The 26805-nt window shown below is 44.0% G+C and overlaps 1 protein-coding gene across 1 annotated transcript; it reads left to right on the forward strand.

Moving 5' to 3' along the window:
• The first annotated feature begins 5073 nt into the window (after window positions 1–5073).
• Window positions 5074–23227, forward strand: LOC130874987 (5-hydroxytryptamine receptor 5B). The gene is made up of 2 exons (XM_057770580.1): window positions 5074–5850; window positions 22445–23227. Exons 1-2 carry the CDS (start codon window positions 5074–5076, stop codon window positions 22778–22780), a joined length of 1113 nt encoding a protein of 370 aa, XP_057626563.1. The 3' UTR covers window positions 22781–23227.
• Window positions 23228–26805: the final 3578 nt, after the last annotated feature.

Here is a 26805-nt window from a genome sequence, read left to right on the forward strand (position 1 = left end):
GATTACTCTGAACAACAAAAACATATTGTTGACGCCAGTTCCTGCTGTCTTAATTCAGTTCATTGATGTAGAAGACCCCGGCCTCTGTGAATGATCCTATTCCCTAGACGTAGGGCCTTGAACTGTGTAAGAGTGGAGCAACTGAGCTGAACACAGACATGAGCAGGCAAGCGAGCATGCGTGCACTCACTTCTCTCGGCTCTTGTTTGTGGTGTGCTCCGACTAGCTAGCTGCCTCAACGTCCAATGATTTGGCTTCGCTGTAATACTGGACTGTCACCAGGAATTGTGAGCTCAACTAACCCCCTTCTCCTCTAAGTTACTCTTTGTCAGGATCTTTTAATCATAGCAACAGAAATGAAACAAGACTACAAATTGGAGTGTGTCCTGTGGTATGTGTGTGACAGGAACATCCCACAGTGGCCACACAGGCAGTAAACTGTGTCTCAGGAGAGAAGTGTGAGCCTGACATTTCCCACCTCGGTGGTAGGTGGGAGCCTTTTGGTCTGTGGGAGAAGCCACCTCCTTCCTTCAAGGCAGGGTCCTCTCAGCTCCTTCACATGTGAGCCATCCTCACCTGAGAATGTTTGCTCCATCCCAGGCATATCGGAACGGAGAATAGGCATACAAGTCAGTCATATGCTGTTAGTAAATCATAAAGAGATTACTTTAAAATGATTCCTTCCTATACATAGAATTTTGCTACTCATTAAAGACAGCAGCAAATCTGCATACTCACGAGGTAGGTGAGCTTGTTTTCTTTTATGAAGAAGACATTCTCAGCTGGACATTTGATCCTGCGGGATGTAGAGCATCTTCAGTGCTCCTCAGAGTTGATCAACATTTTATCTGATAATTGTCGGTGTTGAGAACACTGCTTCACATAAATACGTAGCTCAAAATGGTGAAAGTATGTTTAGGGCTATTTCAGAAATTGTTGGAAACTGTATTTCCAATTGTAAACCAAAATTTCTTACACTTAAAAATGCATCTTAGATCTTTGTTTTCTGTAATTAAAACACTCTGTCTCTTTAAAAATTTTACATTTATATATGTATATACATACATACATATGTGTGTGTGTCTGTGAGTGTATGTGTTTTGTGTGTGTGTGTGTGTGTGTGTGTGTGTGATGGCACACAGGTGGAGGTCAGAGACAACTTTTGGGAGTCTCTCCTTCCACCATGTGGGCTCTGGGACTGGATTTAATCATATGGGGTGCAGGGGGCAAGGTCACTATTCAGTCACAGCAAGCTGACAAATCTCTATTTTCCCATCTGCAAATGGTAACTGTGTCTTAAAAGGCTGCTAGTTGTGATAGCTTATACGGATTGACACTTTGACAGGACCTAGAGCCACCTAGGAATGGAACCTCTGGGTATGCCCATGACTTTACAGATAAATTAAACCACTGTGGATATGGACTGTACCATTTGATTGACTGGGATCCTGTACTGAATCAAAGAGAGAGCTGAGCACAGCATCCATCCGCCTCTGACTGGCTGCGTCATTCTTCTGCCACATGCCTAAGGTGCTATGATGGACCGCACCCTCACTGTAAGTCAGTATAAACCTTCCCTTCCTTCAGCTGCTGCCTTTAGCAAGTATTTGTTACAGTAAGAACAACAAGCGGCTAGGACTTTGGTAGGCAACTAATACACTGGTAAAGTCAACTAAAAAGCATGTGAAAGTATTTTGTCGTTACAAATATCTGACAGATAAAAATCTATATAAATCATGATCATCCTGAAGGTCAGAAAAGAATTGATTATGAAGTCTGGGCATGGAGTAAGAGCAGAAATTGTCCTCACTTACTGAAGCATGACACCGCCTGCTGCTGGCTTTATCTAACTTTGTTTTCATAACAATCTTACATGAAATATGATAATCTCCACTCAAACTACATATTAATTAATTTAATTAATTAATTAATTTTAGTTGTTTGAGACAGGGTTTCTCTGTGTAGCTTCAGAACCTGTCCTGGCACTTGCTCTATAGACCAGGCTGGCCTTCACCTTATAGAGATCCACCTGCTTCTGCCTGCCAGGTGCTGGAATTAAAAGCGTGTGCCACCAATGCAAGGCTTATTTAAACTATTTTAAGAGGTGTGTGTGTGTGTGTGTGTGTGCGCGCGCGCGCGTGTGCGTGTACACCTGTGTGCAGGTAGCTGCAGAGGCCGGTAGAGGATAATGGGTCAAGCGGAGCTGGAGTTCCCAATGGTTGTAAGCTGCCTTACCTGACTGACGGGACCTGAACTCAGACCCTGCACAAGAACAGCAAGTGCTCTTAGCCATTGAGTTGTCTCTGCAGCTCCAATTATCTCCAGTTTTTAAGATAAGAAGGCTGTCTCAGAGTGCCTAAATTTCTCATAGTCTTTCAAGTGATAAATGGTATGACATTAAAAAAAAAAACTACAAAAAGAATATATAGCAACATGAAAAACATTAATGGAAATGAGCAAAATAAAAAATTGATTTGGGGCATGAAAAATGTATGCGGAGAGAGGAGCAAAGACTGAGAATGAGCCGGGCGGTGGTGGCGCACGCCTTTAATCCCAGCACTTGGGAGGCAGAGGCAGGCGGATCTCTGTGAGTTCGAGACCAGCCTGGTCTACAAGAGCTAGTTCCAGGACAGGCTCCATAACTACAGAGAAACCCTGTCTCGAAAAATCCAAAAAAAAAAAAAAAAAAAGACTGAGAATGAAAGCATGCCATGAATTTGGTGTCAGGTGAATCTACCTTTTTAACACCCTCGTCCCCTGTCCAGCAAGCTGGGGGAATATCATTGCAATAACACTTCTCTGAAAGGATTCTCATTCCACCAGTTTCCTCAGAATCACCCAATGTCCACCCTGCAGCCACAGGCTGTTTGGGGCCCAGGATAACTGTTATGTGCCCTGACACAAAATCTTTGGATCATGTACCTGCAGGACAAGATTGCCCCGTGGCCAGGATGACGTTAGCTGGCAGAATTAGAGAAGAAAGTCCATTTTTTACTGGGGCTGGGGAGATGCCTCAGCAATTAAAGCATTTGCCACACATGTGTGAGGATTGCATTTGGGTTCCCCAGAGCTCATATAAAGGCAGGTTGGGTGTGGTGACCTATAATCCAGACTTAAAAGGCAGAGCAGAACTGTGATTCCCAGGGAAAGCTGGCAACAGTGAGTAGCCATATTATAAGAGATCTGCCTCAGTGAATAAGGTGGAAGAGTGAGTGGAGACCTTGCTGACATTAGCCTGGGACCATCAGCACACACACACACACACACACACACACACACACACAGAGAGACAGACAGACAGACAGAGACAGAGAGAGAGCTGCCTTAACTCATATTACAAAAAGTAGCTGGAGGAAGACCCATTTACCTGTTTTAGCCTTGGGAGGCCTTTCTGGGAGTTCATCTTCTCGGGAGGCCATTAACAACTTGCAAAGCCCACTGACTTCCCAACATCCAGCTTGGCCGCCTCTGTCCCTAACAGCTCAGTAACACACTATTAATTTATTTGGAGGCAGTGTTTTTTTTGTAATTCTGGCTGTCCTGGAGCTGGGTGTGTAGACCTGACTGGCCTCAAACTCATAGAGATCCATCTGCTTGCCTCTGCCGTCCAAGTGCTGGGATAAAAGGCCTGAACCACCAACACCCTTGATGCACTTTTTAAAATTTGAGTTTGGATCTGGAAAGGCAACTCATTGGGTAAAAGCTCTTGGCACCAAGTCTGAATGTCTGAATTCCACAGATATGAGTTCCATCCCTGGGATTCACATGGTGGAAAGAGATAACTGACTTCCTTTACTTGTTCTCTGATCTAATTTCCCTCTCTCTCTCTCTCTCTCTCTCTCTCTCTCTCTCTCTCTCTCTCTCTCTCCTCTCTCTCTCTTTCTCTCTCTCTCTCTCACACACACACCTCACACACAAATTTTAAAATGTAAAAATAATTTAAAGTATGAGAATGGGAAGTGGATGTTGGTGGAGAGTGAAGCGAATATCACCTATGTGGTTTTTGTTTGTTTGTTTGCTTGTCTGGTTTTTGTTTTTCTTTCCCCCAGGAGTAGAGTAGCTGCTGGGTGCTTGCTTGTCGTGAGCAATCCCCCGAGTTCATTCCCAGCACCACAAGACAAAATTAGAGTTTCAGCAACAAAACCTTTGCCTTGAACTTGGAAGAGGGTAGTAGAACTATTAGAAACCGAACGCAGTGAAGCACCGGAAGTTAGGGGTTTGGCAAGCAGGTTGGAAACTGTCCCTCTTCCAGATCTCTGCCAAAAAGCTTCAGTCTGGCGCTTTCTGCTCATAGCGTGGGGAGGGGGGGAGGCGGAGAACGGGCGGGCGATGAACTCCAGTGCTCAAGTATGAACGAGGCGCCAAGCAATGGCCTGGATGGAGTTGAGCTCAGGACTTTCACACACTCCAATATTTGGGACCTTTGCTCCGCACACGGGTAGAATCGAGGCTCCAGAAAAACCACAATGCCTTTGGCTGGGACTTCAATGTCTTAGTATCTAACCGAGCGAACAAGCCCGCAGGAGGGCTGTGCGGAAGAGGTGGTTACAAAATCACGGCAGGATTGTCAGAAACCTTCCCTGAGGCGAGGGGGACCTAGGATTCTCTCCACACAGCAGGAGACAGCTGGGACAGCGTATTGCAGCTACAGCTCCTATTGGTGGCGGCTCCAAACCTCTCCGCCCACTTCAGCGCACACCAGGGGCCCCTGGGTTCCAACCCTTAGTCAGGCGAGGTTTCTCTGAGCTATCCCTGCGCTCAGACTTCGTCTCCAGCCCTCAGCAGCCAGTTACCCTGAAGATCACAAAGGGACCCGGAGAGACTGATACGCTTGGCAAAGCAAACCTAAAGGATCCGACTCATTTTTTTTTTTTTTCTCAACTGGAAAAGAGGGTCCACCGGAAGCCACCAAAAGAAGCGCCAAAGGGAGGGTGCAGTTTGGAAAAAGGACTAGGGTGGCGCGATTTAGACTTCTCTGCACTGCAAAGCACGAAGTGCCCCTCCCATCTCACTACCTACCCACAGTCCATGCAATCACGCGCACATCTGCCCAAGAGCCCAAGTCCCTGAACAATGGAAGTCTCGAACCTCTCAGGCGCCACCCCTGGCATCGCCTTTACCCAGGGACTGGAGAGCTGCAGTGAGAGCCCAAATTCCGGCAGGGACGTGGGGTACACCCCCGGTGGACTCATCTTGCCAGGCCGTGAGCCACCCTTTTCCATCTTCACCGTGCTCGTGGTGACTCTATTGGTGTTGCTGATCGCTGCCACTTTCTTATGGAATCTGCTAGTTCTGGTGACCATCCTGCGCGTCCGCACCTTCCACCGCGTGCCACATAACTTGGTGGCCTCGACAGCGGTCTCGGACGTGCTTGTGGCAGCCCTGGTGATGCCACTGAGCCTGGTAAGCGAGTTGTCAGCTGGGCGACGCTGGCAGCTGGGCAGGAGTCTGTGCCACGTGTGGATCTCCTTCGACGTGTTATGCTGCACGGCCAGCATCTGGAACGTGGCAGCCATCGCCCTGGACCGCTACTGGACCATCACGCGTCACCTACAGTACACGCTGCGCACCCGGCGCCGCGCTTCAGCGCTCATGATCGGGATCACCTGGGCACTGTCTGCGCTCATCGCGCTCGCACCGCTGCTCTTTGGCTGGGGAGAAGCCTATGATGCTCGCCTACAGCGTTGCCAGGTGAGCCAGGAGCCCTCCTATGCTGTCTTCTCCACCTGTGGAGCCTTCTACCTGCCTCTGGCGGTGGTGCTCTTCGTCTACTGGAAGATTTACAAAGCCGCCAAGTTTCGCTTTGGCCGTAGACGGAGGGCTGTGGTGCCATTGCCTGCCACCAAGCAGGTGAGAGGGGCTGACTGTGGATTTGGGGGTAGGGAACCCTGGGAAGAATGGAATTTAGAGAAAGGGAAGAGTGGGATAGAGCTTGGATATTGAAGAATAAAAGGAAAAACTGTTGCATCTGGAACATGGGAGGAGATGGCCATCTGCTCTTTCCAATAGAACATGGGGTGACTTATCGCTTCCGCTTCTAGCGAACCACCTGCGGCATATGCACCTGTGAAAATGGTTTCTTTGCACATTAGGAGTAGTGCTGGAACCTCTAAACCTTAGAAGTTGTGTGTGTGTGTGTGTGTGTGTGTGTGTGTTTAAAAGAAAAGATCCATTGCCACTCTCCCTTGTTATACCAACCCCAGTGTATCCCCTGGAGATCTGGAGATTTGGGAGAGAGAAACTGGGTTGCAGTTCCAGTGCCAGACATCCATTGCTTAATACCCTTGTGCCTCCCTTTTTTCATCTTTAAATAAGTTAGTTATTACTTTTAATTTAGTTTAATTTTTGAAGGCAGGGCTCAGGTATTGCAAGGTGATCTGGAACTTTCTGAGTAGCTGAGGCTCACCTTGAACTTCTGATCTTTCTCCCCTCACTTTCCAAAAGCCGGAATTAGAGGCAAGCACCACCATGCTTGGTTTATATAGTTATCGGAATGAAGCCCACAGCTTTGTTTGTTTGGGGCAAGCATTCTACCTACTGAGCCACATCCCCAGCCTTAGGTCCTACTGTATAAAGCCCCTAGTGAGGACCCCATGAACTGAAGAATGAAAGAAATCTACATAGCCCTGACTCGTGGAAGGTGGCGGAACTGGCAGAGGAAAGGGCGTGTCCACCGTCTGACAGTTTAACTGCAACAGTGGAGCTGCAGATTCAAAGAGAGACCCTGTCTCAAAAAAATATTATGGAGAAAAATTGAGAAAAACGCCTAATGTCACAGAACTCTGGACTACACCCCAACACACCCCCACACCCCCATACATACACACCCACACACACACACACCCCCACACATATATACCCATATATACATACACACAAATACAATGTGTGAACCAGAAAAGGGATCAAAATTAAAGAGAGCCCAAGATAGGAAAGGCAGTTGTAGTTGGTTTTACTTTTAAAAAGTCAGCCCAGGTACTAAGCTACCAGACAAGTGCATGCATTTTTAAAAGCAGATTCTTTTTTTTTGTTTTAATTAAATGGCAGAGAATTTTTTTTTAACACAAAACAGGAAGGTCAAGTCTATAATTGGAAAATGTTGGGAGAGCTTTATTCAGAATTAATGATGTTCTTTGAAAGGTACCTCGGAAACGCCTGGGGTGATTATAGTTTCTCCATCTGATTGCAGGGCGAGGGCTGACTTTTAATAGCTACAGCAATCTAGTTATGCACCTGGGAAAATCACAGTGGACTGGATGCCTGAAAAGCCTTCCAAGCCTGATTTTGCTCTTCGTTTTGGCAGAAGAAACAGTTTTTATTTGCTTGATTAATTTGGGTTTGGTTTGGTTGCATTGTCGGCGATCAAACACAGGTGCTTATACAAGACAGGCAAGGACACTACCACTTGGCGCCGTCCCCAGCCCTTGCTGTCCACCCAGATGCATCCCGTTTAGGAAGGTGATGTGAAGAGGTGACAGGACAGCTGACTGGTCAATAATCTCTCCTCTGATGGGGAGAAAGAGCTCCAGGGGGCAGGGCCAGAATTGTGCTGAGTGACTCTGTAGTGGGAGGGCCCGGGGAAAGCGCCCTCAGCTCTGGGTCTTGACTGCTACAATACACAGCACATGTCTGTCATGGTGAGAATGTGAAGTATCCCCCATAGGCTCATGTGTTTGCGTGCCTGCTTTCAGCTGGGGATGCTGCTTGGGAAGGGTGTGAGATCTTTCAGAGGCACAGCCTTCCTAGAAGAAATGGCTCACCTAGAATGAACCCTGATAGCCCAGCCCTACTTCCCTCCTATGTTCTGCTTCCTGATTGAGAATGCAGTGTGACCAGATACCTCCTACTCTTAATACCATGGCTTACCCACCATGACAGACAGTGTCTGAGAACAGTACGCAAAAATAAAACCTTCCCCCCTTAAGTTGCTTCTTGTGAGATATCTGGTCAGAAAAACTAGAAAAATATTTAATGCCGCAAAATGATTAATTTGTCCTTCCTACTTTCCTCCCTCCAACCCCCTTCCTTTCTTTTTCATTCATTTTGAGACAGGTTCTCTCTATCCAGCATGACTGTCCTGGAACTCTCTCTGTAGACCAGGATGGCCTTGAACTCACAGAGAGCTGCCTGACTCTGCCTCCCAAGAGCTGTGATTAAAGGTGTGCGCCAACACTTCCAGCTGATGGTTAATTTTTAACTGTCAACTTTGATATAACCTAGAATAACATGGCAAGAAAGTATTTTTTATTTCTTAGCCTTTTTTTATTTTTTTAATTGATTTATATTGAGCTCCCTCTGCTCCCCTCCCTGCCTCTCCCTTCCCCCTTCAACCCTCCCCCAAGGTCCCCATGATCCCAATTTACTCAGGAGATCTTGTTTTTTTCCACTTCTCATGTAGATTAGATCTATGTAAGTCTTTCTTACTGTCCTTATTGCTGTCTAAGTTCACTGGGATTGTGGTTTGTGGGCTGGCTTCTTTGCTTTATGTTTAAAAACCACCTATGAGTGAGTACATGTGATAATTGTCTTTCTGGGTCTGGGTTACCTCACTCAAAATAATGTTTTCTAGCTCCACCAATTTTCCTGCAAAATTCAAGATGTCATTTTTTCTGCTGTGTAGTACTCCATTGTGTAAATGTACCACATTTTCCTTACCCATTCTTTGGTCTAGGGGCATTTCGGTTGTTTCCAGGCTTTTGTTATGAACATAGTTGAGCACATGTCCTTGTGGCATGTTTGAGGATTCTTTGGATATACACCCCAAAGTGGTATTGCTGGGTCTTGAGGAAGGTTGTTTCCTAATTTTCTGAGAAATCACCACACTGACATCCAAAGGGGTTGTACCAGCTTGCATTCCCACCAACAATGCAGGAGTGTTCCCTTTTCCCCACAACCTCTCCAGCATAAGTTGTCATCAGTGTTTTTGATTTTGGCCATTCTTACAGGTGTAAGATGGAATCTCAGAGTTGTTTTGATTTGCATTTCTCTGATGACTAAGAATGTTGAGCATTTCCTTAAGTGTCTTTTAGCCATTTTAGATTCATGTGTTGAGAGTTCTCTGTTTAGGTCTGTACTCTCATTTTTTTTGTTGTTGGAGTGTGTGTTCTTTTGGTGACCAATTTCTTGAGTTCTTTGTGTATTTTGGAGATCAGACCTCTGTCTGATATGGAGTTAGTGAAGATCTTTTCCCATTCTGTAGGCTGTCGTTTTTGTCTTGTTGAACATGTCCTTTGCTTTACAGATTTTCAGCTTCAGGAGGTCCCATTTATTAACTGTTTCTCTCAGTACCTGTGCTGCAGGGGATATTTAGGAAGTGGTCTCCTGTGTCAAGTTCGAATGTACTTCCCACTTTCTCTTCTATAAGGTTCAGTGTGGCTGGCTTTATGTTGAGGTCTTTAATCCATTGGACTTGAGTTTTGAGCATGGTGATAGACTTGGGTCTATTTTCATTCTTCTACATGTTGATATCCAGTTATGCCGGTTCCACTTGTTAAATATGCTTTCTTTTTTCCATTTGATATTTTTTGCTCTTTTGTCAAAAAGCAGGTGTTCAAAGGTGTGTGGATTAATATCTGGGTCTTCTATTCTATTTCATTGGTCTTCCCATCGGTTCTTATGGTAATACCAGGTTGTTTTCAGTACTGTAGCTCTGTAGTAGGGTTTGAAGTCAGGAATTGTGATGCCTCCAGAGTTCTTTTATTGTACAGGATTGTTTTGGCTATCCTGGGTTTTTTGATTTTCCATAAGAAGTTGAGTACCATTCTTTCGAGGTCTGTGAAGAATTTTGATGGGGATTGCATTGAATCGGTAGATTGCTTTTGGTAAGATTGCCATTTTTACTATGTTAATTCTGCCTACCCAAGAGCATGGGAGATCTTTCCACTTTCTGGTGTCTTCTTCAATTTCTTTCTTCAAACATTTAAAGTTCTTGTCATACAAGTCTTCCACTTGTTTGGTTAGAGTTACGCCAAGAGATTTTATGCTATTTGTGGCTATTGTGAAGGATGATGTTTCTCTGATTTCTTCCCCAGCCCTTTTATCATCTGTATACAGGAGGGCTACTGGTTTTTTTTTTTTTTTGAGTTAATCTTGTATCCTGCTACATTACTGAAAGTGTTTATGAGTCGTAGAAGTTCCTTAGTAGAATTTTTGGGATCTCTTATGTAAACTATCATATTATCAGCAAACAGTGAGAGTTTGAATTCTTCTTTTCTGATTTGTATCCTCTTGATCTCCTTTTGTTGTCTTATTTCTCTAGCTAAGACCTCAAGAACTATATTGAATAGATATGGAGAGAGTGGACAATCTTGTCTTGTTCCTGATTTCAGTGGAATCGCTGGGAGTTTCTCTCCATTTAGTTCAATATTGGCTGTTAGTTTGCTGTATATTGCCTTTATTATGTTTAGATCTGTTCCTTGTACACCTGCTCTCCCAAGACCTTTATCATGAAGGGATGTTGTATTTTGTCAAAAGCTTTTTTGGCATCTAATGCGATGATCATGTGGTTTTTATTTTTCAGTTTGTTTATATGGTGGATTACATTGACAGATTTCCATATGTTGAACCATCTCTGCATCTCTGGGATGAAGCCGACTTGGTCATGATGAATGAGCAAGAAAGTCTTAACTGAGAAATAGTCTAAATCAGGTTGGCCAGTGACCAAGTCTATGAGGGGTTATCTAAGTCAGCTGATGTGGAAAGACCCACCCACACTTGCTGGCTCCATTCCCTAGATAGGGGGTCCTGTACCATGTAAGGGAGGAGAGCAAGCAAGCACGCACTTCTCTCTCTGCTCAGGACTGTGGGTATGATGTGACTGGCTTCCTCAGACTCCTGTCACTGTCACTTAAGTGACGCACTGTGGTGGACTGGAATCTCAAATCAGACGACACATACCTGGCTTTCTCTCTGAGGTCATTTTGGAGGGGGTGGTGTCAGGGTGTTTTATCACAACAACAGAAACTAAACCAGGATCCACAATATCCCAGTACCTTCCTGACCAAACTACCTCCCGTAGTCCAGAACCGGATGAAATTAAAGCTGAAAACATAAATGCAACCAAACCTCAATGGATGTACTTGCTTACATTTTCCCTTTCTAAGCGCTAACCCCAGTGCGTCCTCAGCCCTTACAGAGCAACCAAATTCTCAGCAGCAAAACAAAATCCACCTAAACAAAAGAATCATGACAAGTGGACCTTACCCAAGAGTTAGAGGGCTGGCGAGATGGCTCAGAGGTTAAAAGCACTGGCTGTTCTTTCAGGTGTCCGGAGTTCAAACCCAGCAACCACGTGGTGGCTCATAACTGTCTATAATGAGATCTGGTGTCCTCTTCTGGCATGCGGGCCGAACACTATATACACAATAAATAAATAAATCTTTAAATAATTAGAAAAACAAACAAACAAAAGAGGGTTTGGCCAACCTGTATATTTCTTGGGCATTTTGCTGCATGACAGGATGGCTTATTTGTATCAAGCCAACTGTGTTCTGCTTTTATTTTCACAAGAGAATGTCCTGATTTGCACAGCTTTTTTTCTACACATGAGAGGCAGCAGAGAAAATTTCCTGTTCTGAGTTGTCAGACATGATAAGCATCCTCTGTTTATGGTTGGGTGATGTTTGGAGATGCATTTTTATTAAGCTTTTTAATACAATCTTTTATCATTTTGTATAGCTATCCCTGTACCCATTCCCCCCCCCCCTCCCACCCCACCCCCATCCACTCCTCAGAAAGGGTAAGGCTTCCATAGGGAGTCAATAAAGTCTGACACTTCACTTCGAGGCAAGACCAAGGCCCTCCCTCCCATATCTAGGCTGAGCAAGGTATCCCTCCAAAGAGAGTGGGCTCCAAGACACCAGATAAATCCTAGTCACACTGCCAGTGGCCCCACAGACTTCCCAAGCCTCACAAATGTCCCCCACCTTCAGTGGGCCTAGTTTGGTCCTATATAGGTTTTCCCACGATCAGTCCAGAATCAATGAGCTCTCACTAGGTCAGGTCAGCAGCTTCTGTGAGTATCACCGTCATGGTCTTGATCCCTTTACTCATATTGTTGGTCCTCCCTCTCTTGGACTAGTCTCCTGGGCCCATGCTTTCAAGGCTACTTCCCACTTTCTATTCAGTGAGGTTCAGTGTGATTTATGTTGAGGTCTTTGTTCTAATTGGACTTAAGTTTTGTGCATGGGGATTGATATGGATCTATTTGCATTCTTCTATGTAGTGCACCACATCAGTCTGCGTTCTGTGCACTACCATATAGTTCGTGTACTAGGCTGGAGCTTGAAACACACAAAGACTCACAGACAGAGACACAGGTCATCCTTGATGCCAAAATCTTTGAAACAGGAATTCCCCCTTTATTGTGTTCAGGGGCAGCTTATATAGGGATTCTTAACTGATAGCCAAGCCCCAGCCAAACCCACCAGAAACCACTCCCCTGCTATCAGGAACTCCTGAGGGTCTTGTGTTCAGAGCAGCTGCAACCATTACAAGTTGTTTACCAGAAATTCAGGACCTGGGGGTTCACAGCTCCCAACACTTCTACATGTTGATATCCAGTTATGCCAGCACCATTTACGGAAGAGGTTTTGTTTTTTCTATTGTATAATTTTAGCTTCTTTGTCAAAAATCAGGTGTTCTTAGGTGTGTAGATTAATATCAGGGTCTTTGATTTGATTCCATTGGCCAACCTATCTGTTTTTATGCCAATACCAAGCTGTTTTTATTACTATAACTCTATAATAGAGCTTGATGTCAGGGATGGTAATGCCTCTGGAAGTTCCTTTATTGTACAGAATTGTTTTGACTATTCTGGGGTTTTTGTTTTCCCATATGAAGGTGAGTATTGTTCTTTCGGGGTCTGTGAAGAATTGTGATGGGATTTTGCTGGGGATTGCATTGAACCTGTAGATTGCTTTTGGTAGGATTGCCATTTTTACTATGTTGATCCTACCTATCAAAGAGCACGGGAGATCTCTCCATTTTCTGATATCTTCCACACTTTCTTTCTTCAGAGACGTAAAGTTCTTGTCGTATAGGTCTTTCACTTCTTTGGTTAGTGTTACCCCAAGATATTTTATGTTATTTGTGGTTATTGTGTATGGTGATGTTTTCTGATTTCTTTCTCAGCCCCTTTATCATTTGTATATAGGAGAGCTATTGATTTTTTTGAGTTGATTTTGTATCCTGCCACATTACTGAAGGTGTTTATTAGCTGTAGGAGTTCCCTTGTCAATTTTTTGATGTTCCTTATGTATACTATCATATCATCTGCAAATAGCAAAAATTTGACTTCTTCCTTTCCAATTTGTATCCCCTTGATCTCCTTTTGTTGTCTTATTGTTCTAGCTAGAACTTGGAGTACTATGTTGAATAGATAGGAAGAGAGTGGACAGCCTTGTCTTGTTACTGATTTTAGTTGTATTACTTTTAGTTTCTGTCAATTCAATTTGATTTTGACTGCCAACTTGCTGTATATTGCTTATATTAGGTTTAGATATGTTCCTTGCATCCCTGATCTCTCCAAGACCTTTATCACAAAGGGGTGTGGAATGCTTTTTCAGCATCTAATTAGATGGTCATATGGTTTTTTTCTTTCAGCTTATTTATATGGTGGATTACATTGATGGATTTTCGTGTGTTGAACCATCCCTGCATCTCTGGGATGAAGCCACCTTGATCATGGTAGATGATTTTTTTTGATGTGTTCTTGAATTCGGTTTGCCAGTATTGTATCGAGTAGGTTTGCATCAATGTTCATGAGGGAGATTGGTCTATAATTCTCTTTCTTAGTTATGTCTTTGTGTGGTTTGGGTACTGTCGCCTCATTAAAAGAGTTTGCCAACGTCCCTTCTGTTTCTATTGTGTGGAATGATTTGAGGAGTATTGGTATTAGCACTTCTTTGAAATTCCAATAGAAGGCTTCATTGAAACCATCTGATCCTGGAAATTTTTTGGTTGAGAGACTTTTGATGACACTTCTATTTCCTTAGGTGTTATACTTCCATTTTAATTGTTTATCTGTTCTTGATTTAATTTTTGTAAGTGGTACCTATCCAGAAAATTGTCCATTTCCTTTAAATTTTCCAGTTTTGTGGAGTATGGGTTTTTGAAGTATGACCTGATGATTCTTTGGATTTCCTCTTTGTCTGTTTTTATGTCCTCTTTTTCATTTCTAATTTTGTTAATTTGCATATTTCCTCTCTGCTTTTTGGTTAGCTTGGATAAGGGTTTGTCTATTTTGTTGATTTTCTCAAAGAACCAACTCTTTGTCTTATTGATTCTTTAATTGCTTTCTTTGTTTCCATTTTATTGATTTCAGTCCTCACTTTGATTATTTCCTGAAGTCTATTCCTTCTCGGTGAGTTTGCTTCTTTTTGTTCTAGAGCTTTCAAGTGTACTGTTAATTAGCTAGTGTGAGATTTCTTCAGGTTTTTTATGTAGGCTCTTACTGCTATGAACTTTCCTCTAAGCACTGCTTTCAAAGTGTCCCATAAATTTGGGTATGTTGTGCATTCATTTTCATTGAATTCTAGGAAGTCTTTAATTTCTTTATTTCTTCCTTGATTCAGGGGTGATTCAGTTGAGCATTGTTCAATTTCCATGAGTTTGTAGGCTTTCTGAAATTAGTGTTTTTGTTGAATCCTAACTTTAAGCTATGGTGATCCGATAAGATACAGGAGGCTATTCCAATTTTTTTTTTTTTTTTTTTTTGGTATCTGCTGAGGTTTGCTTTGTGACTGAGTATGTGGTCAATTTTAGAGAAAGTTCCATGAGGTGCTGAGAAGGTATATTCTTTTGTGTTTGGGTGAAATGTCTTGTAGATGTCTATTAAGTCTATTTGAGTCATGACATCTGTTAGTTCTCTTATTTCTCTGTTAAGTTTCTGTCTGGCAGACCTGTTCATTGGTGAGATTGAGGTGTTGAATTCTCCCACTATTAGTGTGTGGGATTTGATGTGTGATTTACACTTTATGTTTCTCTTACATATGTGGGTGCTCTTGTATTTGGAGCATATATGTTTAGAATTGATACTTTGTCTTGATGGATTTTTTCTGTGATGAGTATGAAGTATCCTTCACCATCTCTTTTGATTGACTTTAGTTTGAAATCTATTTTGTTAGATATTAGGTTAACAACACTTACTTATTTCTTAGGTCCATTTGATTGGAAAAATCTTTTCCCAACCCTTTACTCTGAGGTAATGCTTGTTTTTGAAATGGAGGTGTGTTTCTTGTATTCAGCAGAAGGATGGATCCTGGATTTTTAAAATTCATCTTGTTAACCTGTGTCTTTTTATAGGTGAATTGAGTCCTTTGATATTAAGAGATATTAGTGACCACTAATTTTTTACTCCTGTTATTTTTAGGTGGTAGTGTTTGTGTGTTTCCCTTCTTTTGGGTTTGCCAGTGTGAGGTGTGAGGTTACTTGTTGCCTGTGTTTTCATGGGTGCAGCTAACTTCCTTGGGTTGGACTTTTACTTCTATTACTTTCTGTAAGACTGAATTTGTATATAGGTAGTGTTTACATTTGGTTTTGGTTTTGTCATGGAATATCTTGTTTTCTCCGTCTATGGTGATTGAAAGGTTTTCTGGGTATAGTAGTCTGGGCTTGTGTCAGTGATTTCTTAGTGTCTGCACCATACCTGTCCAGGACTTCTGGTTTTCAGAGTTTCCATTGAGAAGTCAGGTGTAATTCTGATGGGTCTACCTTTATATGTTACTTGGCCTTTTTCCTTAGCAGCTCTTAATATTCTTTCTTCATTCTGCATGTTTAGTGTTTTGATTGTTATATGTCAAGGGGACTTTCTTTTCTGGTCCAGTCTATTTGGTGTTCTGTAAATTTCTTGTACCTTCACAGGCACATCCTTCTTTAGGTTGGGAGTTTTCTTCTATGATTTTGTTGAATAGATTTTCTGTACCTTTGAGATGGAGTTCTTCTCTTTCTATTCCTATTATTCTTAGGTTTGGTCTTTTCATGCTATCCCAGATTTCTTGGATGTTTTGTGTTAAGGATTTGTTGGATTTAATGTTTTCTTTGACAAATGAATCTAATTCTTCTGTTGAATCTTCAGCTCCTGTGATTCTCTCTTCCACCTCTTGCAAACTGTTGGCTATGCTTGCATATGTAGTTTCTGTTTGTTTACTCAGGTTTTCCATTTCCAGAACTCCCTTGGTTTGTGTTTTCTTTATTGCCTCTATTTCAATTTTCAAATCTTGAACGGTTTGAGCTATTCGCTTTGCCTGTTTGATTGTCCCCCCCCCCCTTGGTTTTCTTGGGTTTCTTGAAGAGATTTATTGATTTCTTCCATTTTTTGTTTATCTTTTCCTCCATTTCTTTAAGGGAATTTTTCATTTCCTCTTTAAGGGTCTTTTTCTTTCTTTTAGTTTCATGAAGTTATATTCAAGGCCGTTTTCTTCTGCTTCTTCTGGGTTATAATGTTCAGGTCTTCCTGTTGTAGGACCACTAGGTTCTGGTGGTGCCATATTGGTCTTTTTGTTGTTGACTGTGTTATTACACAGCCGCCTGCCCATCTTTTCCCCAGTGGGTGCAGGTGGGGCCTGTGACTTAAGTGGTTGCTCTTCCTCTGAGTGCAGGCAGGTCTGTGTCTCTAGTGGATGCTGGTAAAGGTCTGGGGCTCCTCTTCAGGGGCAGTCTGGACCAAGGCTCTCTCCAGGGGCAGTCTGGACCAAGGCTCTCTCCAGGGGCAGTCTGAACCAAGGCTCTCTCCAGGGGCAGTCTGGGCCAAGGCTTTGTTTGGGGGCAATTTGAGGCAAGGCTCCTGTGGTCACAGATGTGGTGGAGGATGGTAGTGTGTGTGTGTAAGCTATTTGGGGTCTTCCAGGCTTCTTGGGTGGGGATGTTCCTCCCTGGGCAAGGGACTAGGGAACTGAGCCCTCCAACCAGAAACTCAAACACTTCCCTCACAGGGACAGTCTAGGCCAAGCTCCGGTGGTCACAGATGTGGTGGAGGATGGTAGCAGGTGTGTGGAAGCTGCTGGGGTTTGGAGATGCAGCTTTTCAAACTTGGCATTTGACTGTTGCAGAGCAGACCAAGCCCTTGGGCATTCCAAGTCTTGGCCTGGCATCTTTAATTAGAAATAGTTACTCCAGAGGTTAGAGAGAGGACTCAGTCAATAAATTGCTTTCATTTGAAGTATAGGACCTGTGTTGGACCCCCCAGAATCATGATGAATGGCTAAGAGTAGTTGTGCACACTTGTAATGCCAGAGATAAAGAGGTGTAGATGGGCAAATCCCTGGGACCCGCTGACTGGCCAGTCTAGCCTATTTGGCTAGCTCCAGGCCAGTGGAAAACTTATTCAAAAACCAAAATGTAGCTGGAAGGTCATTTCATGAACCATTTTCACCCTGCCTGCATGTCGGTGATGACCCCTCCTGGAGGTCAGGAATGAAACTTCCTGCTGGTGGTGTCATGCTGATGTTTAAGAAGCTTTAGATTTGCGGACATATTGGATTTCTGGTTTTTGCAGTAGAGCTTCTGGTCCTGTAAAGATCACACAAGATTGATGTGAGGATGAGTTAGCGGTGGTTGGTTCAAGAGGCTAGTGCTCTCCCCAGCATCTTTCCATTTCCCAGTGTACACGATGAGCATGTGTGGGTGTGCTTGTGGATGAAAGTCAGAAGATCACATCAGTTGTTTACCTTGGGGTCCACTTTTTTTCAGACAGGGTCTCTCACTGCCTTGGTGTACACCGAGTATACTAGGCTGGCTGGACAGCTGGACTCTAGGGATCCACCTGTTTCCTCCACCATGCCCTGGGATTACAGATGTGCACCACCATGGCCTGCTTTGTCTTTCTATTTCCTAATGGACAGCATATGAAATGTGAAAATGAGTTATTATGTATAATTGACTCATAGTCCCTTCCCTCCCTCCCTCCGTCCCTTCCTCTCCCCTCTTCTTTCAGTGTTGACCACTGGACGCAGGGCCTCCTGTATGCTATCCAGACTTTACCACTGAGCTACACACCAAACTTTTTTATTTCCTTAGAGGTTGCTGCTAGCAGTTTCTTCCCGTCCAGTGTCCCTCTGTTTGTGTGGTGTCGTTCTCAGGCTGGACAGCCGTGAACACAGAGCTTCTGAGCACACAGTTTGATAGTGCACAGATGGACTCAGATTACTGCTTCCTTGATGGAGCTAGTCTATTTCAAATGAATGATTTAATCAGTAGATCGCCTTTTCTACGTTGCTTCCCCCAAGATCTCTTCAAACTTAACTTACCACATCCATTTTTCAAATTGATTTTATTGAGCTCCACATTTTTCTCTGCTCCCCTCCCTGCCTCTTCCCTCCTTTTCAACCCTCTCCCATCGTCCCCATGCTCCCAATTTATTCAGGAGATCTTGTCTTTTACTACTTCCCATATAGATTAGATCCATGTATGTCTCTCTTAGGGTCCTCATTGTTTTCTAGGTTCTCTGGGATTGTGATTTGTAGGCTGGTTTTCTTTGCTTTATGTTTAAAAACCACTTATGAGTGAGTACATGTGATAATTGTCTTTCTGGGTCTGAGTTACCTCACTGAAATATGATGTTTTGTAGCTCCATCCATTTGCCTGCAAATTTCAAGATGTCATTATTTTTTTTCTGTTGTGTAATACTTCATTGTGTAAATATACCACATTTCCCTCCCCATCAATTTCTTACTTTCTATTCCTCAATGGAAAGACTCAAGTGACTGGAAGGTTCTTTAGATGGGTGGAAAGATGGCTGGGAAAGTACCCACTAACAAGCACTTCCTGAGTGGGAGGGGAAGGGAAAAGAACGGTCACTTTCCTGTTTCCCTCTCCATAAGAGATGACTATGAATTACTGGAATGACTTCCTGAAACAGCTGTTTATCCCTTAGACCTTCTGTGGTACCTGATGCTGCTTGGTGCTACACAATGGCCTAGTTGTCTCCTCCGGTGCCTTGATTTTTCTTTTGATCTTGTTTGTAATTTTCTCCCCTGTCCTCTGAGATGGACAATGGGAAAAGTTGGAACAGCTCATTATAGATGGGGTGGTTCTCTGCTACCTTTTTAGAATACACCTGCAGCGACACCTGAGAGACTCCTGTGTGGGAGAGTGGTGGGGTGTTTCTTAGGCCCTTCCCACCTTTTTGAAACAAGGTTTCTTTGGATACGCATGTCTCCTCCTCCTTGTCACTGGAATCCTAAGCACAATCCATCATTCTTGGTCCTTCCTTTTTTCCTTCCTTCCTTCCTTCCTTCCTTCCTTCCTTCCTTCCTTCCTTCCTTCCTTCCTTCCTTCCTCTTTCTTTGAGACACGGATTTGGGGGCTTCAAATCATCTTCTCTCACTTACAAGACGAGAAATGTACCAAGTGAACTATCCCACTAACCCCCAGAGACTGTTTTACTGCTCCTTCCTAGTCTCTCCTCAGGTGACAGGTGGAGAGGATGCTGGGTGCTTGGGTGTACAACGCCAGAGGAAAAGGCTCTTCTTTTGCCCAGATTTCCATGCATCTGTGTTTAGACTAATATAGTGATTTCCCCAGACAAACAGGTAGGGACTTTAGGAGGATGGAGCAGGAGACAGAATCTGAATGTAGACATGAATAGAATTCTGACTGTAAAGCTACACCACCTGGAACCCTTCCTAGTGTATATTTTTAGCAGAGTACTCCAAGGGAGAAGGGATGGGCAAGTAGATGTGCTGAGAATGGAGTCCAGGACACTTACTCCTGCCGTGGTCCTGATGCTTGCTTCCAGCTGGATCCTGGGCAAGAGCTGGAAACAGTTATTGCTTGGCATCTTCCAAGAAGCAAGAGAGAGGTAGATGCAAACTATTGCATTGTAACACTAAGTCACTGGTTAAGTGGCTATTTCCAGGGGGCAGGTGCTGATGATAGGTAGTTTCTTCACTAAGAAGAGATAGGTCCTTCCTCTCTCTCAGATTCAGACACCACCCAAATTGCTATAAAAGGAGCCATGAGTGAGTTCAGAGGATCATAGGCACATTCTTTTAAGACTAGTAACCTAAGGGTGGACAGAAGAAGCCCCCTCCCTCCCTCCCTCCCTCCCTCCCTCCCTCCCTCCCTCTCTCTCTCTCTCCCTCTCTCTCTCTCTCGTGTGTGTGTGTGTGTGTGTGTGTGTGTGTGAGAGAGATAGAGAGAGAGAGAGAGAGAGAGAGAGAGAGAGAGAGAGAGAGAGAGAATGTGCAGAAAAGGTAGCTAATTATTATGATGTTGTCTGTATGTGGGTGTGTAATGCTAGTTTTCAAGAGTGAGTGCACAGGCATGTGTGTGCTTGTGAATTTGGAAGACAGAGATGGGTGCTGGGTGTCTTCCTTGATTGCTCTCTACCTTATCTTAGGGTTAGTGAGGCAGGGTCTCTCACCCTGCCAGGTTGAGCCAGTCTCGCTAGCCAGCTTGCTCAAGGGATCTGCTGTCTCCATTTCCTTTGCTGCAATTACAGGAGATCTGTCATGCCTGGCCAGAATTTACATGGGTGCTAGGAATCTGAAATCTGGTCCTTACACTTGTGTGGCAAAGTGAGTACTCGCTGAGTCATCTCCCCAGTCTAGTAGCTAATTTGCTATACAGAGCCATTTAGAGTTTGTTTTTTAATCTAGGCAGAGCAGAATTATTACATTACTTATAAGGATCCACTTCCCGTCGTAATTATACAATACGCTACAATGCTAATGTGGACAGACTGTCTCTCCAGAGCAGACTCTGTAAGGACCAGGGTTTTGTCTGCTTCACTGGTGGCTCCAATTCCAGTCCCAGTCTCCAGCATGAATATGGATGGGTGAATGCCCACGGCAGGGGTTATTCTGGGCATGGGCTGTGTATCCAGTGCTCATCTTCCTTGGATCCTTGGTTCAGAGCAGTCTTAGCAGCCTGCTTCACAGGAAGGCAAGCAGGCTTGGAGGGACAGATGAGCTTGCCCAGTCCCAACCACGGGTCTGACACATACATAGTCACACACGACTGTTGTGGGAGTTGCGGGCTGTGTTCCTGCCGCCCCAGCTCCTGGTCGCCTAGCTAGCTTATGCCCCAAAATAACAACACACAAACTGTATTCTTTTAAACACTGCTTGGCCCATTATCTCTAGCCCTTACTGGCTAATTCTCATATCCCGATCAACCCATCTCTAATAATCTGTGTAGCATCAGTCTTACCGGGAAAGATTCAGAATGTCTGACCTAGCGGTTTGCTTCATTGTGTCTGCTCTGGAGAGGAGCGGCATCACGTCTGCCAGGGAAAGGGGAGCATGGCGTCTGAGCTCACTTCCTCTTCCTCCCAGCATTCTGTTCCGTTTACTCCACCCACCTATGTTCTAACCTATGATGGCCAAGCAGTTTCTTTATTATTTAACCAATGACCTTCCTCCATCACACGACACATTTTATATATATAAATAAAAACAATTTTTTTTTTTAAAAAAAGTACTACAGTCAGGCAGTGGTGGCACATGCCTTTAATCCCACTACTTAGGAAATAGAGGCAGGTAGATCTCTGTGAGTTTAAAGCCAGCATGATTTACAGAGCAAGTTCCAGGACAGCCAAGGCTACACAGAGGAAACCCTGTCTCACAAAAACAAATCAAAACAAAAGAAAAGAAACAAAAACAACAACAGAAAAACACTATAAAGTTTTAGTAATCAAGAGTATGTTCTGTTAGCAAAAGAGCATATAAACACAGTGGGTCAGTGGAACATGGAAAAACATGGAGAGCCCAATAATAAACCTACATATATAATAAATATAATATAAATGTATATATATACACACATATATATGTGTGTCTCTGTGTGTGTCTGTGTGTGTGTGTGTCTGAGAGAGAGAGAGAGAGAGAGAGAGAGAGAGAGTTAAAATGTCAATTTGCAACCATTTGGAAAGGGAATTTCAATGAGGGATGACCATTGGGCATTTCTGTGAGTGATTGTCTTTATTCCATTAAATGATATTGGAAGACCCAGCCCACTTTAGGCAGTACCATTCACGAAGTTTGAGTCCTGGGCTGGGTAAGAGATGTTGAGCTAAACAGTAGCAGTCACGTATTCATTCATTTCTCTCTGCTCTTGAGTGTGGATATGATGTGACCAGCTCTGATTTTGTTGTCTTGATTTCCCCACTATGATGGACTGGAACCCAGAAATAAGACTGAAATAAGTCTTTCGTCTTCTAAGTTGTTTTCACCAGAGTATTTTATCAAAGCAATAGAAATGAAATTAGGGCATACAATTGGATGATCTAAGGGGCAGACATCGTAAAATAAACCATGTGTGGAGGTTCTCACCCATTTTGATAAAAAAACAAAAATTGCCCTTTAAAAGGTTTAACAATTTAAACAAATAAAACTCGAGCCTCGTGACCTCACTTCTCCATCAGAACTGAGAATAGCTGGCTTTTCTTCTGTTCAGTGTTTCCCCTTGTTCTGTTGTTTTGATTCCATATTTCCTTTGTTCCAAGGCGAAGGAGGAGCCTCAGGAGGCTGAGATGGTGTTTACAGCACACTGCAGAGCCACAGTGACCTTCCAGACGAGTGGAGACTCGTGGCGGGAGCAGAAGGAGAAGCGAGCAGCCATGATGGTGGGGATCTTGATTGGCGTGTTTGTGCTGTGTTGGATTCCTTTCTTCCTGACGGAGCTCATCAGCCCACTCTGTGCCTGTAGCCTGCCACCCATCTGGAAAAGCATATTCCTGTGGCTTGGGTACTCCAATTCCTTCTTCAACCCCTTGATTTACACAGCCTTTAATAAGAACTACAACAATGCCTTCAAGAACCTCTTCACTAAGCAGAGATAGGAAGGGCTGGGGGACATAAGGGAAGACCAGAGAAGAGCAAGGAGATTTGTGATTCCTGTTTCACTGTGGGCATTCTCTCCACCGCGCACTAATGACACTTCAAAAGTCATACCATTGGGCCTGGAATATGGAATGGTTCTCAGGAAGGACGCAAGTATTTGGCAACACACCCATGCCTTCTACAGAAGGACATGACAGACATTACTAGTGGATTGTGGTACACGTCTGCACTAGGCAGAAACCCCGCCAAACCCTTACAGGTTATACTTTAGGTAGTACTGGAAATTCAATAGATTTGACATGTGACAGAGTTGATTTGCTTTTGTTTTATTTAATTTTCTGCTCTTCAGTGAGGGCCTCTCAGGGCTTTCCTGAGATTGTCTCCTTGACATAGCTTCTGCTTTCCTCTCTCCACCAGAGGAGTTTGCCCTTATCAGCCTCATGCACACCTCCGCAAGGCAATGATTCTTAGCTTGGGAACATATGAACCTCACCTGAAGCTTTGTTAAAAAGTGTTCCATGCAGGTGTCTTCAAGATGGCTCAGTGGATAAAGGCACCTGCCACCAAGCTTGGGGACCTGCTTTTGAGCCTTGAAACCCACATAGTCGCAGGGAAGAGAGAAAGCCAACTATTGCAAGTTGTCCCCGACCTGCACATATGTGCCAGCTGCCCTCTCCCCCTGTGCACACAAAATAAATAATACCTATAATTTGAAGATAGAAAAAGTGTTCGTTAATTCACACAGACCAATTCAGACTCTCAAAAATGTTTGGTGGTCTTCTATTGCGGTGTCTCAGTGGTTTTTCTATTTTGTGTCTGTTGTTATTAATTTGAGACAGGGTCTCCTATATAGTCCTGACTGGGCTAGAACTCATTATGTAGACCAGGCTGGCCTCTAACTGAGATTCACCTGCCTCTGCCTCCTGAGGACTGAGATTAAAGGCGTGCATCTTATCATGCCAAGCTATTACTGTTTTTTTTTTCAATTAGTCCATATGAGATACTGCTGGGTACTTACATAATTCTTCAAAGTTTTGGTTTTTTGAGATTTATTTTTACTGATGTGTGTGTGTGTGTGTGTGTGTGTGTGTGTGTGTGTTTGTACATGTTGGTATCTGCAGTGACCAGAAGAGGGTGTCAGAATCCCTGGAGCTGGAGTTACAGGCAGTTCTAAGTTGCCCCACCTGGATACTGGAAAGCAAACTCTTCCTCTGCAAGAGCAACAAGTGCTTTTAACTGCTGGGCCATCTCTCCAGCTCATTTTTAAAAAAAACTTTTTAGACCAGTTAAATGGGCATTTCTGGGTATGACCCACACAGCAGGTCTCCTTGTAGCTCCTCACATGGCCTGCTGTGACATCTTCTCTATCACAGGGAAGGACAGCTGTTAGAAGCTACTAATGCACCTATGCCTGAAGGCACACATTCATGTGTGTGCATGTGTATGTGTCTGTGTGACTGTGTGTGCATGAGTGAGGATGTGTGTGTCTGCGTGCATTCCTGTGCATGCATGGGTGTGCATGTGTGCATGTTTGTGGTTTGTGTGCGTGTGTATAAGCAATAAAAATACTTCTGAGGTGTTCCTTTCTCGGTCCATTATCAATTGATTTATGGTGCCTACTCCAAGATTGGGTGTGTGAGGCTCACTGTGTACTTACAATCCACACCACAAAGCCTCTATATCATACAAATCCTTTGGGCTGAAAGACACTAAGGGTCATAGTGAGCTGGGGAGCTACAAAAACCTGGGTGCCCCATAGAACAAACTATCACCTTGCTGAGATGCCTGTGGTCTGTGTGGGCCTTTCCAGCTCTTGGTTGTCTTCTTGGGCTTCCTGGAATGAGCAGGGTAAGTTCTCAAGAAAGGGCCAGAGTGAACAAGCCAAAGCCCCCAAAACTTACATTAAGTCTGCTGATGCCCCATGGGCAGGAGCCCAAAGTGGGGACAGAAAAGTGCACACTAGGAGGTAAGAAAAACAGAGCTGGGAAAATGGCTCACGAGGCAAAGTGCTTACTGTGAAATCCAAGGACATAAGTCTGAATTGCCAGAACACAGATGAAGCTGAACACAGAAGTGTGCCTCTGTAATCCCAGGGTTCCTGTGGTGACTGGGAGCAGAGATGGGGATCCCTGGGATTGTGCATCTGTAATCCCAGGGTTCCTGTGGTGACTGGGGGCAGAGACTGGGGGATTTCTGGAAGCTTTCAGGTCAACTAGCCTGGGTTATGAGGCAGTGAGCAAGAGTCTTTGCCCCTAATAACACCCAAGGATGACCTCTGACCTCTACCTACTCTATGACAAGTGCTCACCTGCTCTTCCACACACATCACACACACCAAGATGAAGAGAAGATATTAATGTAAACACAGAAGTAAGTCCAAGTAAGTCTAATAATAAAGAAAGAGTGCGGACTGGGAATGTAGCTCAGTTGGGAGAGTGCTTTTCTATCAACATGAGGTCCTGGGTTTGATACCCACCACCATATAAAACAAGTTTAGTGGAACATGCCTGCTGATCCCACTTAGATGGAGGCAGGCGGATCAGAAGCTCAAGCCATTCTCAACTATATAGGAAGTTTGTGGTGGTTTGAAAGAAAATGGCCCCCTAAGGGAGTGGCACTATTAAGAGGTGTGGCCTTGCTGGAGGAAGTGTGTCCCTGTGGAGGCAGGCTTTGAGATCTTTTATATGCTCAAGCCATACCCAGTCAGATGGTTCACTTCCTGTTGCCTGCTGATCAAGATATAGGACTCTCAGCTCCTGCACCATGTCTACCTGCATGCTTCCATTACCCACCATGATAATAATGGACTAAACCTCTGAAACTGTAAATCACCCCATTAAACTTTTTCCATTAAAAGAAATGCCATGATCAAGGTGTCTCTTCACAGCAGTAGGAACCCTGAGACAAAGTTCAAGCCTGGGCTACATGAGACTTTGTCTCAAATACACACACACACACACACACACACACACACACAGGTTTGGGGAAAGCCTTAAGAAACTTTTGTCTCAGTCATATTCATTATGTTATAGTTATCTTTGTAATTTGGACCCCAGCATCTACCCTGCAGTCAACCATTTCCATTAGAGTTGCTTCCCTCTCAAAACCCTCCCATGGTTCCTCACACAGGTCCTCAAACTCACCTGGGTACGTGTCAAATCAGAGTCTTTTTACTCTTGGGATTGTCAGTTGGTCCCCACGTGACTCTGGCCCTGATTGGTGGCTGAGGCTTCCCCTAACATTTCAGTGTAACAATGCAGCCACCATGAAACCCAGTCCTCCAGGTCCATCTTCCTTGTTTTAACCAGCAGATTGAAGCAGCTGATGTGGTCATGTTCTTGTGTGTTTCTCCCAACCCCAGTCCTTCTGGGAAGACAGATTCTCTTGTCTGCTCTCTTCATGATTGTACCAGTGCTTGACACTGTTGGTTGAATGTATCAGTGAATGATGAAGACCCTCACTGAGCAGAAACATGGAGGCAAATGGTCCCCAGTTTGGTTCAGAAGCTTGTCACACCTCCGGGAATTCTGGCTTTCCATCTTTTTACTGGACCAACCTCAGTATCAAGATGTCTTTGATCAGTCTCAGATGGCTGATGCTACCAAACTGTCTTTTCTTCATCCACCTTGAAGAATAGGAGCTCTTGCCGGGCAGTGGTGGTGCACACCTTTAATCCCAGCACTCGGGAGGCAGAGGCAGGCGGATCTCTGTGAGTTCAAGGCCAGCCTGGTCTACAAGAGCTAGTTCCAGGACAGGAACAAAAAGCTACGGAGAAGCCCTGTCTCGAAAATAAAAAAAAAAAAAAAAAAAAAAAAGTAGGAGCTCTTGATGCCTCTCTTGCTGATGTAGCCAGGAAGCCTTTCTTTGCTAGGGGTATGTTAGCTGTGTCCCACAACATAACACAAATGGTTTGGACATCTGTTTATAAATCAACTGAGCAAGGAAATACAAAATAAAAGACTCTGAGACATCATCTTACAACTGTCAGAATGGTAAAGTCAAAAATACTAATGACAACCTATAT

This window comes from Chionomys nivalis, chromosome 5, assembly GCF_950005125.1.
Source record: "Chionomys nivalis chromosome 5, mChiNiv1.1, whole genome shotgun sequence".
NCBI lineage: Eukaryota > Metazoa > Chordata > Mammalia > Rodentia > Cricetidae > Chionomys > Chionomys nivalis.